Source organism: Clarias gariepinus, chromosome 10 (assembly GCF_024256425.1).
Source record: "Clarias gariepinus isolate MV-2021 ecotype Netherlands chromosome 10, CGAR_prim_01v2, whole genome shotgun sequence".
Lineage (NCBI taxonomy): Eukaryota > Metazoa > Chordata > Actinopteri > Siluriformes > Clariidae > Clarias > Clarias gariepinus.
In genome coordinates this window covers 28815143-28830071 of record NC_071109.1, presented here as the reverse complement: position 1 = coordinate 28830071, position 14929 = coordinate 28815143, and the positions used below count along the sequence as shown (strand labels likewise).

The 14929-nt window shown below is 35.9% G+C and overlaps 2 protein-coding genes across 4 annotated transcripts; one reads left to right on the top strand and one right to left on the bottom strand.

Annotated features, from left to right (window-relative positions):
* Positions 1–963: 963 nt before the first annotated feature.
* On the bottom strand, positions 964–7131 carry ciapin1 (cytokine induced apoptosis inhibitor 1). Its single transcript, XM_053506424.1, has 9 exons — positions 6982–7131; positions 6459–6621; positions 6152–6295; positions 4739–4821; positions 3672–3822; positions 2293–2366; positions 1652–1770; positions 1429–1510; positions 964–1320 (listed from the first exon to the last, which is right to left on the bottom strand). The coding sequence occupies exons 2-9, from the start codon at positions 6613–6615 to the stop codon at positions 1210–1212; spliced, it is 921 nt and encodes a 306-aa protein (XP_053362399.1). The 5' UTR covers positions 6616–6621; positions 6982–7131; the 3' UTR covers positions 964–1209.
* A 182-nt stretch (positions 7132–7313) lies between these two features.
* On the top strand, positions 7314–14210 carry coq9 (coenzyme Q9 homolog (S. cerevisiae)). 3 transcript variants are annotated; one of them, XM_053506421.1, is made up of 9 exons: positions 7314–7423; positions 8719–8947; positions 10481–10616; positions 10703–10845; positions 12080–12164; positions 12251–12355; positions 13128–13283; positions 13366–13419; positions 13732–14210. In XM_053506421.1, the coding sequence occupies exons 1-9, from the start codon at positions 7366–7368 to the stop codon at positions 13765–13767; spliced, it is 1002 nt and encodes a 333-aa protein (XP_053362396.1). In that variant the 5' UTR covers positions 7314–7365; the 3' UTR covers positions 13768–14210. The 3 variants fall into 3 exon arrangements, with proteins under 3 accessions (XP_053362396.1, XP_053362397.1, XP_053362398.1); XM_053506422.1 differs by having other exon boundaries at positions 7333–7423; positions 8722–8947; XM_053506423.1 differs by having other exon boundaries at positions 7421–7437; positions 8722–8947.
* Positions 14211–14929: the final 719 nt, after the last annotated feature.

Genomic DNA, 14929 nt, shown 5'->3' with positions numbered 1-14929 from the left:
GTTTGCACCATTCATAAGTTTTGCTGTGGCTAAGAGTCTCATCACTGAAGTCTTATGTAAATGTCACTTGGTTTAACTCCTTCATTTCCGCTTTGACTTGAATGCCTCCTTATATTTTCACTATAACTTATATTGTTAAATGTGGAATGTATCCTCAAATTAATTTTTGTAGCCCAAAGTGGTCACTTCAATTTGGTACAAAATTACGTTGTTCTTTTTGATTAAGCTAGATCAATTTCTAATTATCTCCATTATAGTCATACTGTAGCTCCAGGTAGTCATAGCTCCAGGTACTAAACTAAAAAGGCAAACCTCAGATACACCTTAGCTAATACTGTTGAGGTTTAAACCTATATTGTTTGAATTATTTTTTATTTTTTTACTGAACTACCCTGTTAAGACACAACAGTATTTGGTAGTCTTCAAACAGAGATTAGATGCTGACATGTTAATTTAAGTTGCAGTGCATCTGATGTTTTTTCAATTTGAGCAGTTGCTGTAATTTATATTTTGATATACATTTTTACACTATGCATCCAGACCCACTTTGGGGTCATCCTGCACTGTATATCCAACAGTACAATGCAAAAGTCTTGAACTAGACCTCATTTCTTCATATTAATTTCAAATTCAATTATGTAAACTAATGGCAATTAATGCTTTACTGACAGGCAGTAAAGTGCCTAGAGATACAATGAAAAAATTGGTTGTTTATGTAACAACCTCAGCAGCGACCTCATTTTCCCCCTCGTCTGTTCCAACCAATCAGCACTGAGCATCACCAGTATAACTTAGATGGTTTTTTATGCTTAAATAATTCATAGGTCACTATGTGGCTTAACAAATTTAAAATTCCTCTGAAATGAGGTAAAGGTCCTTCAGGAAGCCTGGAGGGGGCTCAAAACTTTTGCACAGTACATGGTCAAAAGAACATTTGAGGTGTGAACAAAACACCAGGAAAACTGAATCAATGAAATGAAGAAAAGAATGTCAGATTTTAATAGCAGTGGCAATTTTTTGAAGCTTATATATTATAGTATATAGATTGTGTATTAAACATCAAAATTATGCAATGTTCAAAAGATTTCATTTATACATCAGTGAAAGAGTTTAAAGCTCTCCAAATCATTCAGGTCTAATGTTGATGTTGAATCCAGGCATGACCATAAATAAAGGAATGAATCATCGCTTTGGGGAATTCAGCATGTTTTATGTATCTGCAGTCTGTGTGTTGGCCAGTACGACCTTCTCTCCTGGTTTAAACGCAGGCATGCCGAGATACGGACAGCTGGCACAGCGGAAAGCGTCTCCTAAGTAACACTGAGAGACGAAAAGAAAAAAAAAAAATTTTATAATGAACTGAAGAGCTGTATTGACTATATGCAGAAAAAGTAGGCTGAACCTCAGCGCTAAAATCCGTACACTTACATTCCCACAGGCGGATTTCGGCTGGGCAGCTTTCTGTGTGGCTTTACTCTCCTGCTCGAGCTCCTCCGCAAGCCCGCACGTGCTGCAGCGAGAAACGACCACACACAATCAGCAATTACAGTGATTACATGATGGCAGATGATGTCTAATCATTTTGTGCCTTAACTTAAAGCTCAGGTTTTCTACAGAGAAGGGGACGCTAATCCTCTTTAAGCGTCCTTACCAGTTCTTGCAGGCTTTCTTCTTTGTTCCTGATTCTCCACATGAAGACGCTCTGAGAGACGCAGCGTCGGGCTTCTTTAAGTCGTCAGTATCCAGCAGTGCATCTGTGTCTATCAGGTCCTACACAGAGACATGAGCAAATTATTGTAAGAGAAAATAATTATAATAATATTAATAGTTCATCTGTTGGGCGATTTACTTTTCTAGTAATTTTTAGATGTTCAGATAGTTCTAAACAAATCAAAAAATGTCAGTATAAAATACTATCTTCTTTTTTATTTTGTATTTAATTTTGTGTCTAGCCAATTGGAAGTTTAACAGCGAGTCTCGGGTATAAAAAGATACATTATCTTAGCTGTATTTCAGCTAGATCATACACACATACTTATTAAATTATTGTTAAAGAAATAGCACAAAATGGGACCTTTAAAACACATTTCAGAATTCCATAATACAATCATGAATTGAAAGATTCTCTAGAAGTGTAAGGACATGGTCTTTCTCCAAAACTATTCTTTTCTCATACAACAATGAGGTGTTTGACTTTCCACCTGAATGTAAACAGCAGTGCTGTATCTCTAAGACATGGAGCATGCTCATACAGGTGCATTTGTTTTGAAAATAAAAATAATCTCTATTTACCACATCGTCATCATCCATGTCATTAGCTGAAAGAGTCCAGAGTTTGGCAGCGCCTGGATCGAGAGCTGGCTTTTCTGTAAAAACATTTAGAGATTTGTTAATTCATCAAGCAATTTTTATACATGTTGCTCGTCAGTTAGCGAAAGATTGTTCTGGAGAAAATGTCACGCCACATGCACATCAATGTGAACATTTTTAATATCCTACAGGTTAACACGAACTGAAAAGCAACAGCAGTACAGCACTTACAGAGCTACATGTCTCAATAGTTCAGGACTGAAATTCCCAGCGTTTTGTACCTTAGCCAACAACGAAAGTGGACTCCACATTAAGGCCATATAAACACCTCACCTGTTTAACTGAACTTTCAGCCTCCTAACACACAGTATGAGTTCAGATCAATCCCTGCTATACATTATCACTCAAATAAGGATGGATTCCCCGTTAAGTCTGGTTCCTCCCAAGGTTTCTACCTATTGCCATCTAAGGGAGTCCCTCGCTCGAGACTGTCGCTCATCAGGGACAAAACTGATCGTTATGATTTACACAGATTTTCTCACACTTTTCGAACCCGTTTATCAGTTTTTGATTCTGTAAAGCTGCTTTGAGACAATGACCAATTTTAAAAGCGTTATATAAATTTAACTGAAAATGTAAACTGAATTGAATGTCATGGCTTATTGCCATGACAACCAGACCATGAATGATTTATTTACTAATTCATTCATTCATTCATTCATTCGTCTTCAGTCGAGCTGTGAATCACAGGTAGACTGTTGAATGGATTTCATTAGATTTTTTGGCTTAGTAATTTTCGATTTAATTTAGTAGCACTAGTTTTACTGTGTGATTTGTCTCACGCAGCTATATTTCTCACATTTTTAAAGAATAAAATCTACTAAAAGTATCTAATAAGCATTAAATGTCTCATAACCTTTTTTCCCGAACTAACTCAAGGATGAGAATGCGAATCTTGTGTATTTTCTGTAGTATTTTGTTTTGAGAATTTGTCGATTTTAACCATTTACTGTTTGTAAGTTTGTCTAAACAATTTCAAAAGCATTAATCGTCTCTGAATGAAAAAAAACGACGATTAATTTAATCAACCAACAAGTCAAAGCAAAAAAAATAAGAGCTTTATCAAGGGATATGGTGGTTCTTGGGATTTTCAGTACAGATAATTATTCCTAATTAACTGGAACAATATCTTGTAATTCATTGATCAAACTTGCATGTGTGTGTTTTTGTCTAAGTTCTTGATTGTGTTATATGCTACAGATTTTTTGTCCCGCCAAATTGGTTTTGGAGGTGACTATATTCACATGCTGGCACGGCACAAACCGTCACCAGGATGTGAACATACATCTGTATGGACTGACCTGTTTTCTTGGCGAAGGACAGTTTGATCTGAGATGATGATCCGACCTCAAAGTTGGGTTTAGAAGCTGAGATTCGCACCCTGGACAGAGATGTTCCCTGAGCATTCGTGAGCTGATTAAGAGCCTCAGGGCTCAGGGCTTCACTCTTCACCTAGAGAGTTCATCACAGATTAGTGTTAGTCAGGTCATTTAGATAAGAAGGCTTTGTACCTCTTCTTCTTTGACAGAATAGAATTTAATACATACATCTTTTTACATTCAATTATGATTTGAAAATAAGGCATGTTTAAAGCAGTCAGAGATAATCTATAGTGCTTTAGCATTATGTAGACCAGAGTACACAGAAATGAAAGTTAATGTTATCATCTTGAAGATGATTTTTCTATATCTGTAAATCATAAAATGTTTTATTCCTTTTACATAACACCTGTTTACCAATGACAGCACTGTTATATTTATTATAGAACAAAACAATATGCTTTTTAAAGGCTTATAGTTGCAGAACATCCACGTAACATGTTGGTTCCTTTCACCCTGTACATTATAGCAGCTATAAGCTGAAATTGTTCTTTCATAAGAATAAAGAAAAATAAAGCAGTACGTTTCCAAGAAACCCCAAAGCCTTAAAAAAGAAACATTCTTAGCAGTGATGGATGCTGGAGACTTCTTCTAAAAGTCTCTTTATAGGAAACACGACCATCTAATGAATTACTTAAGTTTTTGTTTGTATCTGTTTGTGAGGAGTGTCCATTATTAAATCCTATGTCATTAGAAGTATTATAGAACATATTAGAAAGAGTGCATTCGTATCAATCTGAGATTTGAGTAGTAGCCAGGACTACCCTCAGAGATGCTGTTGTAGGAAATTGATCAACGAGTTAATCCCAATCTGATTTAAGAATTCAACAGTGCACTGGTTTAAAAAAATAATTTAATTAAAATTAATTCTGTATTTAACAGGATTCTAGTGAAACAGGGGGGATAAATGTTGTACCTTACATCAAAAGTAGGAACATCAGTCCCACAGTGAATTGAAATTCGTTATAATTGATGAAGATTGTTCTCACCTCTGTGACTGAAACCAGGCCGGACAGTTTAAGGGCTGACATGAGCTTCCCCGTTGTCCTATATCCGCTCACCTCCTCGGATCCTGCGAGTACACGTTCAATCTTTCATCCTCTTTATTTAACCACAACGACTGTGTAAACCTCTGAAGCACTTCCCTTAGCAACATAAGGCAATTATTTTAAATGTTTTCACTGATGATTTTCTCCTACTGTGTAGCTTACAGTGTTCTTGGTTTGAATGGCTAAAAGTTTGTGGGCACCCAACCATCACAACCATGTGTGTTTTTCTTCCTGCATCTCATTCAGAATTTAGTGCTTCCCCAGATTTTGGAATGTGGCTGTGAGGATTCCGTGTCCACTGACAACTGGTGAGGAGATGAGGAATGCAGTCTGTGTTCCTATTCGTCGCAAAGGTGTTCACACAGAGTCATACATGGGCGAGATGATCGGGTGTCCCTATTCTTTTGCCCAGGCAGTGTATTTAGTTCGTACAAAAATCGTCACAATAACACAAATTAAAGTTGTCACACTGAAACTAAAATAGATTTTTCACCCTACTATCTGTATCACCCAAATGAGGATGGATTCCCTGTTGATTCTGGTCCCTCTCAAGGTTTTTTATTATGTCCAGACGTTTTTCCTCTTCCCACTTTCCCCCTCAACTTTCTTAACAGGGACAATCTGATAATTACTATGTTCTTGCTCACACTTTTCAAACTAATTTTCATAGGTTTTTGATTCTGTAAAACAGCTTCCTGACGATGACCACTGCTAAAAGCACTATATACATCAAATGTACTTTAATTTTATTATTTGAATCGATCTATCTTTCGATTTATCTATCCATGACAGTAGACAACAGTAGATGTACCCGCGACTTCATCCGCCTGGAATTGAATTGCACACTGATAAGCTTGTATTTAAAAAATGTACAGCGCCATCTGTTAAATTTTTAGATTAACTGATTATTTTTTTAAAGGTAATTTTTTTATGAAATAAGGGTGTTTTCCACTGAAATTTCAAAGTAGCATATCTTCTCTTCCTGTTGGCTGTTTGTGATGAAACAAAGCCTATAGGTTACCTCAAGCTCAGCCAAATACACTTGTGAAAAACAGTTACACACTCAGACTCTGGACTGTACATTGTTTTGTCTGATTTTTAATTCTTCCTCCAATTATCATATGCATCTTTACTTGAAACAATAAATAACTAATAGAAGTTGAAAAAGAGAAATTATTAGAAGAAGTCAACAATGATTGGTTTATACAGTCTAAAAAAAACTGAGAGAATCATATCACTAATTAAAATTCCTTGTTTTAGTTAATTTAAGCCAGACTAAGAGGTTCGGTATGAGTAAGATGCTGCTTAATATTACTTTCATATATTAATATCCTTCAAGAAACGCTGTCTAACCTAATACTGGCTCCTCCAGCACCAGCTTCCCGTCAGGTTTCAGGACCCGGGCCATCTCCGCCAGAATCTCAGAGCTGTGGACTGAAGCGATGTCAGGAAGCAGCTGGGACAGAACCCAGTCGTAACTTGAAGCCGAGTGTGAGGCTGAAACAGGAGGAAAAGCTGTTTAAACCTTAAATTTTATAGGCTGAGACACTCTGGATGGGAGGCTGGTAAATCACAGGGGTACCACACACACATGCACATAGTCAAACATGCAATGCCCAGATAGTAACCACAAACTCCAGAAAACTCTGTAGTAACTCACATCTCTTGAGCTGTTCCATGTTCTCAAGGGACACCAGGTTCTGGCCACCAACCACAGCCCCGAGCACCTCAGCAAACTCCTTCAAAGCTGTAGGAGAGGATGGGTGCGTCCATACCACCATCACTTTATCTCCCTGTTTCAGTCCCAGATCCGCCATGACCACCTGCCACCAAAACCACTTATTATACTGCTGACTAATGTAACGTGCACAGTGACTCAGCAGAAAAACAACATTATCATGAAGCTGTGCTTTTGTTGTTTTGTGTGATGTATATTATTTATATTCTGTTAATATGTACATTTTGGTCCCAATTATGTATTATTTACAAGTTCTTCGCTGGTTTTTCATGGCCTTACTTTTAATTAATTCGAGAAAAACAAGTGTTAGTTAAACTGATATTGATAACCTTGTGTTGATAACAGAAACAAAGTCTACAAAAAAAAACGAGGTACTCCTTTTAAATATTACAAAGATACGAATGAATATGTACATAATATATATATAAAACGCTTTTATACTTACTAATAATGTTAAATGTCCGTCAGATAGAGACACGAGACTCAACTTGCCGTTTTGTCCGGTGAGTCGACTCGTTCACGTACAGGCGTCGCGATAAAATAACGCATTTCTTCCTTGCTAGCGTTAGCACGCTAGTCGTTTTAGAGCCGCGGTTTAAAGAAAAACAAAACAACAAAAAACCCATTAGCTTTGTTAAAAATAAAGCGGGAACAATACATTATATACTATCATTGAACGAAATATAATATAAACTATATTCTGCTAGCGAATATTTTGACTTTAGAATTGCTAATCCTTGTATCCTTGGTAACCGGAGTCGCGATGTAATGACGTCAGCGCGGCTAACATTATTATGCTAAAGGAAGCATCCTGTGTCCCGCTGTCGATATGGCGGCGCTGGTTCGAGGCCTACGCGCTGGAGGAGCCCTGCTGGGTCTCGGCAGCGGTAAGCTCGGCCTAGTGAGTCGCTTTCTGGCCTGGTGACTTTTTATGCGGGTTTTTCTTGCGTAAACTTGCACATATATATTTTTTGCACGTTTGCGTTCTAATTGTAATATGTATGTTACATCATAGTTGCAAGGTCACCCTAATGTCTGAGTCTCTATCTAACTTTACAGTGAATAAAGTTGTTGTTTTGGCTTATATGCATTGTTTAGATAGTCAAGGTTTCAATAAATCCTAGAATGCTCGCTAGAAATATTTTACCAGTAACATACATGTTTCATACAGAAACACGGAGAAAGTTTGTTTGGAAAGTGGGACTGTGCTGTGGTCAGGGATGGGAATCATCAGTCACCTCCCGATACGATATTATCACGATACCTAGGTGGCGATTTGATTAGTATTGTGATCCTATAAGTATCACAATTTTACAAATATTTAGATTCGATATTACATTTCCCCCCGATTTTGTTACAATTTTAAACTTTAATTCTTCATTTAGTTTAATGAGCAATTAAATGCAGTCCATTCCCTATGACATTGATTTTCAGACTCAAAAACCAAGTGCACCATTCAAACAGTACAAACTAACTTACAACTACAAAAGTTTAACTGAGCAACAAATATCTCTGTCATCTGATATTATTATTATTTCTAAATTTCTGATTGTTGTGTCAATCAACTCTTGTGTAAGTAGTAGATGTTGGGGAACATTTGGGAGGCATTTTAATTACATTTGGCTAAAATGAATGAAATAACTAAAAAAAAGAAAAAGATTTTTTGCATTTTGCTGAATGAGACTAAAAGATCCGAGTTGGTAAAATGATCCGAACTTCCCATCACTGGCCACCTGTAGGATCATAAAGAAATGGCGACGCAGGTTAAGTGGGTGCGTGCAGTTTTTAACATACTTTGACTAATTAGCACACGTAGTGTAATTAGTGGGTTTGAGACTAATTCATTCACGGAGTTTGAAGAAAAAGGCAGATCGCTGTTAACACATTTTTTGATAATGTAACACTATAAAAATGCGTTTTTATTGCACAACTCCTAAGCTTCTGCGCTCGATGCAGCATTATTTCGATCTGAGGCTGATCGGCCAATCAGTGGTCACAGCTAATCAACCTGAAAAACAGCCAGCCTTGGTCACTGGCCGATCAACCAGTTTATATCTGAATTTATTCATGGAAATTTTTTTTCATCTTTACATAGTAAAGCACTAACGCATAGGAGCATAATCAGAATTTTAGTCATGAGAAATGTCATCAATTATAATAAGTATTTTTTCTGTTTTTGCAGCAGTGGTGGTCCGGAGCAGCCCTCGTCCCCAGTACATTGCTCTGACACGAGCCTTCCATAGTGCTGCCATCCTCAGATTTACAGATGACAAAATTCACCAGAATAAACCACCTCCATACAACCCTAAACACCAGCAGACGTATGATTCAGAAGCAAGTCAGTCATTTTGCTCCACGGATCAAACCTGTGCACATGACGCTCAGCACGAGGATCCTCAGACCAATACCAGGTTAGACAGTCCAACCTGCACCAGCTCTATACATAACACATCCTACTATAACATACTCACGTTTGGGTGGTTTTAGCTGATATCTTACAATAAGATAAAAAAAAAAAAAAAAAGACTAATGAAACTGTATGTATCATACAGTATTACTGTTCACATGCGATCACGCTAACGTATATTCACATACACATGTATTGCATAAATAAACCAAATAACAGTAACACACATATATTAAGAAATACAACTACACAGGGTAACGAATACAACTGCGTAACACACCATCAAAATAACGTACACTGGCCCATAAACAATAAATCGATTTGCCAGTAAATATATAAAACTAAAATTTTACTTAAAAAAAAAAAAACATACTTATAACAGTAGTTAGATAGATTAGCAAGTAAATAACTATCGGTAAATAAATTAAATAAGGTATTGTATGAAATAAATTAATTAGTGAATAAAATTAAATAAAGCACACATGCTAGTAAATATGTTAAAAAATAATGTCAATACAAAAAAACAATAGAAAGAAAATACTTTACTTGTGCCTATAAATTAAATATAAAAGTGCACCTGTCAGTAAATAATGAAATTAAATAATGACTGTAAAATAATACAATAAAAATAAAAGAATTGACCTAAATACAATACCTAAATAAGGTAAATTATGTTTCCTAATTTAAACTTAAAAAAAAACACTTGCCAATAAATGAAATAATACGCACTAGCCAATAAAATGATTATAAAATTCAATAAAGTCTTGTTATCCCAGTAAATAGATTAAAATAACACACGCCTGACAATCAATAAATAAATAAATAACTTGCACACTGTCAGTAAATAAACCAAATAAAATTATACATATTTGTTTTGGTAAATGAAACGTCAATAAATAAAAAAAACAACAAAACTACACAAATCTGCAAATGAATAAATTACTTGCATCTAAGTAAAATCCTTTCAGTAAAATTATAATGAATAAAATAAAGTACATTCTAGCAGAAAATTACATGCATGAGCTAATAAATAAATAACAGAGATCTAAGTGTAAAAATTTAAATCGGTCGAAAAACAGTACACATGAGCCAATAAATAAAAAAAAACTTACAATTACGAATGATTAAGTTAATAAAGTAAAATATAAAACACCTGCCAATTAGTAAATAATTAAAATGATACCCGTCAATAAAAAATACTCACTTGTTTATTAATAAATTAAAAATAAAATAAAACAGAAGTATTTTATCAACAACACCCGTCAATAAGTAAATGAATTAAACAAAATAAAACGGCGCACCCCTGCAAGCCTGATATTACTCCTTTTTTTTTTTCCATGGCCGCAGTATAAGTTGCTAAATAATTGTAGCCATTAATGTTTAAATTTTGTTTACTTGGCATTATTTGTGAAAGTCATTCATCATTCTAATAACAGCCACAGTACCAGATGCAGTTTGTTGAGGCTTTGTTACTGGTTTGTTTATTTGCATTATATGAGATTAAGTCCTCGTGTCTCTTTTTTACATTGTGCGTTAGTTATCAGGATCAGGCCGGTGAACAGGCTGAGGATCATGAGACCGAGGAGCAGCTACAGGCTCGCATCCTGAACGCGGCGCTGGACTTTGTACCCGAGCACGGCTGGACTGTGGAGGCCATCGCTGCAGGAGCAGAGGTGAAACAACAGAGACTTGATGATAGAGTGATGTGATTGATATAAAGAGGTTTGCTGTGTAACACTCCCCTTTTTTGTGCTGTAAGACTCTAGGGCTGTCGGCTGCCTCGGCTGGAATGTTTGATAACGGTGCAGGAGACCTGGTGTTGCATTTCATCAGCCAGTGCAACTCTCAGCTCGCGGGCATTCTGGCTGAGGAGAACAACCAAGTCCAGCTCGGGCAAGCAGAGTGAGTATCCAAGTAACTTATTAGTAACAGTTTGTGAGGAAAACTATCCTGGGAAGATTTGTCTCCAGACAAATCTAGTACAATTACTGATAAACCAACAGAAGCTATACAAATAAATATATTAAAATAAAAAATACACTAACGTGTTCAGGAAAACATGAGGGTTAAAAAAATAGCCTTTAATTTAAATTGAATCAGAAATAATAAAGTTGTTTGGTCATTTGTGGGAAAGACGAGCCCAGGATGCTTTTCTGAGCAAATTCAAAACAGATGACATATGAGCAGAGAGCAAACATGGGTGATCAGTTTTACCAAATCTATCTTATGTTCTTCATGAGGTTCATTAGTCAGTTATTTAATCAAAATCCAAGTTGAAGCACATCTAGAGGTTGTTTAAAATTAGATTTGGAATTTGATTTCCTAAATATCACGGTCTAAATGCTCTACCCACTCAAATCGGATTTTAAACTGTCCATTATGTTACTTAACACAGAAGTTGAAGTCCCCATGATCTTGTGTTATGGGACATGGATCCGTGGTGAAAACTTGTGGAAAAACAAGTGGGTAGATGATGGAAGAAATGGAGATGGAAATACAAAGTTATCATTTTGTAGAAAGTTAAGTAGCTATTCTTCAGGAGGGTGTGATGTGTCTCCCCCAACCGCCCCCCCTCCCCACCCCCCCTCTTTGAGAATGTAAAAAGAAGTGAGGTGGAGGATTCATCAATACAGCCAAGCTAGATGGAATGTACAGGAACAAGGCGACACATGAGATTTTCTTTTATTTCTAGTCACTCGTCATTACATTTGTGCATTTACTGAAGTGATTATTTAAACTTGACAGTGTAACTCGGATAAAACTGCAGTGTAAAGTTTCATTTCTACAACTTGAAGTTGATCATTCGCAAATGACGTGAGTCCCTGAATATTTAAACCTCCAGAGTGTAAGAAGATTTTCCTGACAACTTTTACCTGTAAGATTTATAAAATAAATCAGTTTGTATCAGCTTGTTATCTGTAAAAGGGTGTTTGAGTGGATGTTTATCACAGTAAATAACACTTAACCTTCTAATACACAAATATTACAAGAAAAAATATGTACTTTAGTTTTCTTTGTTGTATTCCTTGAGACTGAGTTGAGTCTCAAGTCTTGGTGTAGGCCGCGAATCTATATAAATATCTTCATTTTAAAATAATACAATTTTGGTACTAACTTTTTTATCTGTGCCTTTCAGAAAGAAGAAGACCGATGAGTTCCTGAGAGACGCAGTCGAGACTCGGCTCAGGATGCTGATCCCGTACATCGACACTTGGCCGCAGGTGATCAAGCTGCTTTTACATGCGTTTTAAATGTTCCTGTCAGAGTCCTAGACTGTAAGTGTGTGTGTTAATGTATAACTCTGTAGGCGATGAGTCTACTGCTGCTTCCTCACAACATCCCAGACAGCCTGAAGCACCTCTCTACCATGGTGGATGACATCTGGTATTACGCAGGAGATCGCTCCACAGACGTGAGTGTCTCTGTTTACAGCTCGTCTTTCTGCTATCCCTTTGTCTCTTTTCCTGTGTCTTTGTCTGAAGGAGTCACTTGACTGCACTTTTTCTTCTCTCACTCAATTCAATCTACACTTGTCTGTTTTTAATTTTTTTAACCGAGTGACTGGATTTTATTATATTGTGCATTTCCGACACGTATCACTGCCATGTCGCCATGTCACCATGCCACACCACCCTGACGATTGTTTTCCTGTTTTATCCTTTTGATATTTATGCATTTATGTTCTTGTTTTATTTAATATAAAACAACAGTGGTGGGCAGAGTAGGCAGAAGTCATCCATTTTATATATAAACTTGAGGAAAAAGTACAGAAGTAAACTTCTGATTTCCAACACCTGCTACATGATTGATTGATTTCTGGAGGAAAAGCAAATCAAGTAACTATGTATGATAGTCAGTAGGTGGCTTAATTACAGCTTTATGCACAGCACAGATGCGGCACAGCACTGTTGTTATGTAACATGAAGTAGAAGTAGAAATCACAGATTGTTGTAAGATGTAGTGGAGTAAAATTAAAAAGTATCTATTAATAAAACCACTTATGTAATGTATACAGTAGATATGTGGAGACAGTACTTGAGTAACAGTAAAAAAGTATTTCATTACCTTCCACCACTGTGAAAGATATTTGAAACCTTTATTAATTTTTTTCTGTAAGGCTTAAAGATAGTGTGTTAATATGTATTTAAACATTTTTTGTGGTTTAAATTTCCCTGATCTTTTAGATAAATTGGTACACGCGCCGTGCGGCATTAACAGGAATCTACAACACTACAGAGCTTGTGATGCTACAGGACACATCCCCTGACTTTGAGCAGACTTGGACCTTCCTCACCAACCGTATTCAGGATATCATGAATGTAGCCAACACAGCCAAACAGGTACATAGGGCTTTACTGAGCAGCGATTCACCATGATTCCCTGATCAGGATTACTTTTTCACTTGCGGCTGTTTTGTTGCAGGTGCAGTCGACGGGAGAAGCTGTGGTTCAGGGTTTGATGGGTGCTGCAGTAACGGTTAGAGCGCTCAATTACATACACAGCCATCTATCGGCATATGGAAAAAGTTTGTGCATCCCTAGTCAACTTGCCTGTTTTTTTGTTTTTTTGTTTTTTTTTTTTACAACAAAAGGCACAGGTTGTTACTTTTTCTCAATTAGGAAATCATGCATGTACCTTGACAAGGTCTTACCAAACTTTTTCCATATGACATAAGACACTTAACATGTTTAATGATTAATTTAAAATAAGTGTTTTTGTGTTAAACAACTAATTAAACTAATTGAATCAAATACTGATCCCCCCCCCCTTTTTTTCCCTCTACTGCAGCTGAAGAACCTCACAGGGTTGAACCAGAGAAGATAAACCAGCCTCCAAGTCCTCCATTTTATCTACTATTTATCAGTCATGCTCTGCGTCCACAGCTTCATATGAATGTCTGTGAGGAGCCCTTAAGACACTTTGCTGTAAATGTAGTTTGGTTTGGGTTATTTTATTTCTCTGCTTTATTCACCCTCACATTAATAGGCTGTCTATGCCAAAGCCTGTACAGCTATCAAACTTTCCACTGCTCTGAGAAATCTCTGCGCTCTTCAACTCTGCTCAAATTTACCAAATAGTATTCAGGAACATCTGAACATTGAGTGATAGTCTTTAGATTAGATCCGGTCTATTCAGATCAGTGCATTTTCATAGAGCAGGGTCATCTGTGCTAAATCAGACCCCATAGCTTTGATTTTGCTCCCTGTATAAACTTTGAAGGAGAAAGCATATATTGTACTTGACATTAAAGTTTTCATTAAACGGTGTGATTGATTTGAGTTGCTTAATTAAAGAAGAAAAAACAATTTGAAACTTTTTTTTTCCCCAAGATGGAAACAGAACAGAATTTGATTGTGATTGCTATAGCTTGTTTGTCACAACATAATTTAAAACCATTGAAATGTACTACCTTAAGGGGTTTAACGTGGTTCTGGGGCTCACTGGTGGCATTCTGTTAAAATTAAAATAAAATAAAAATTATATAGAGATAATATAATTATTTATATTTATATATATATATATATATCCCAAATGAAAGGGTTAAATGAATGAGTTTCCTATTTTATTCTGGCTATGAACAAAGACCCTGTTGGGTACTGATTGATTGAAATGGTAAAGTAAAAATTCTGAAGTGAAAGTAAAAAAAAAAAAAATTATTGAAAAAATTGTTTGGGAAAAAAAAAAACAGTTTAAAATTGGTTTTTAAAAACAAAAGTTTTAAAAAATTGTTGAAAGTTAAGTTTTTAAAAATGATTTTAATGTAGTTAATTAAATTACAATATCTATAGTTTATAATATTGTGTTAATGTTTTAAGTTTTATTTTTGTAGCACTTTGAACAAGGGCATTTCTACATGAATATTAAAATGGATAAATCCTAGGTGCAGAGTTTACATTTATAAATATATTATCATTAAACATGTTAATGAAAATAAACATATCATTAATGCAACGTTGTTCTAACAAATCCATAATAATATAATGGT

Coding starts and splice junctions, on each gene's coding strand:
- ciapin1 (XM_053506424.1), bottom strand. CDS start 6,615: ATGGCGGATCTGGGACTGAAACAGGGAGATAAAGTGATGGTGGTATGG. Junction 6,296..6,458: donor CATGGAACAGCTCAAGAGAT/GTGAGTTACTAC, acceptor CTCCTGTTTCAG/CCTCACACTCGGCTTCAAGT. Junction 4,822..6,151: donor GCTGGAGGAGCCAGTATTAG/GTTAGACAGCGT, acceptor GTGTACTCGCAG/GATCCGAGGAGGTGAGCGGA.
- coq9 (XM_053506421.1), top strand. CDS start 7,366: ATGGCGGCGCTGGTTCGAGGCCTACGCGCTGGAGGAGCCCTGCTGGGT. Junction 8,948..10,480: donor GATCCTCAGACCAATACCAG/GTTAGACAGTCC, acceptor ATTGTGCGTTAG/TTATCAGGATCAGGCCGGTG. Junction 13,420..13,731: donor TGATGGGTGCTGCAGTAACG/GTTAGAGCGCTC, acceptor CCTCTACTGCAG/CTGAAGAACCTCACAGGGTT.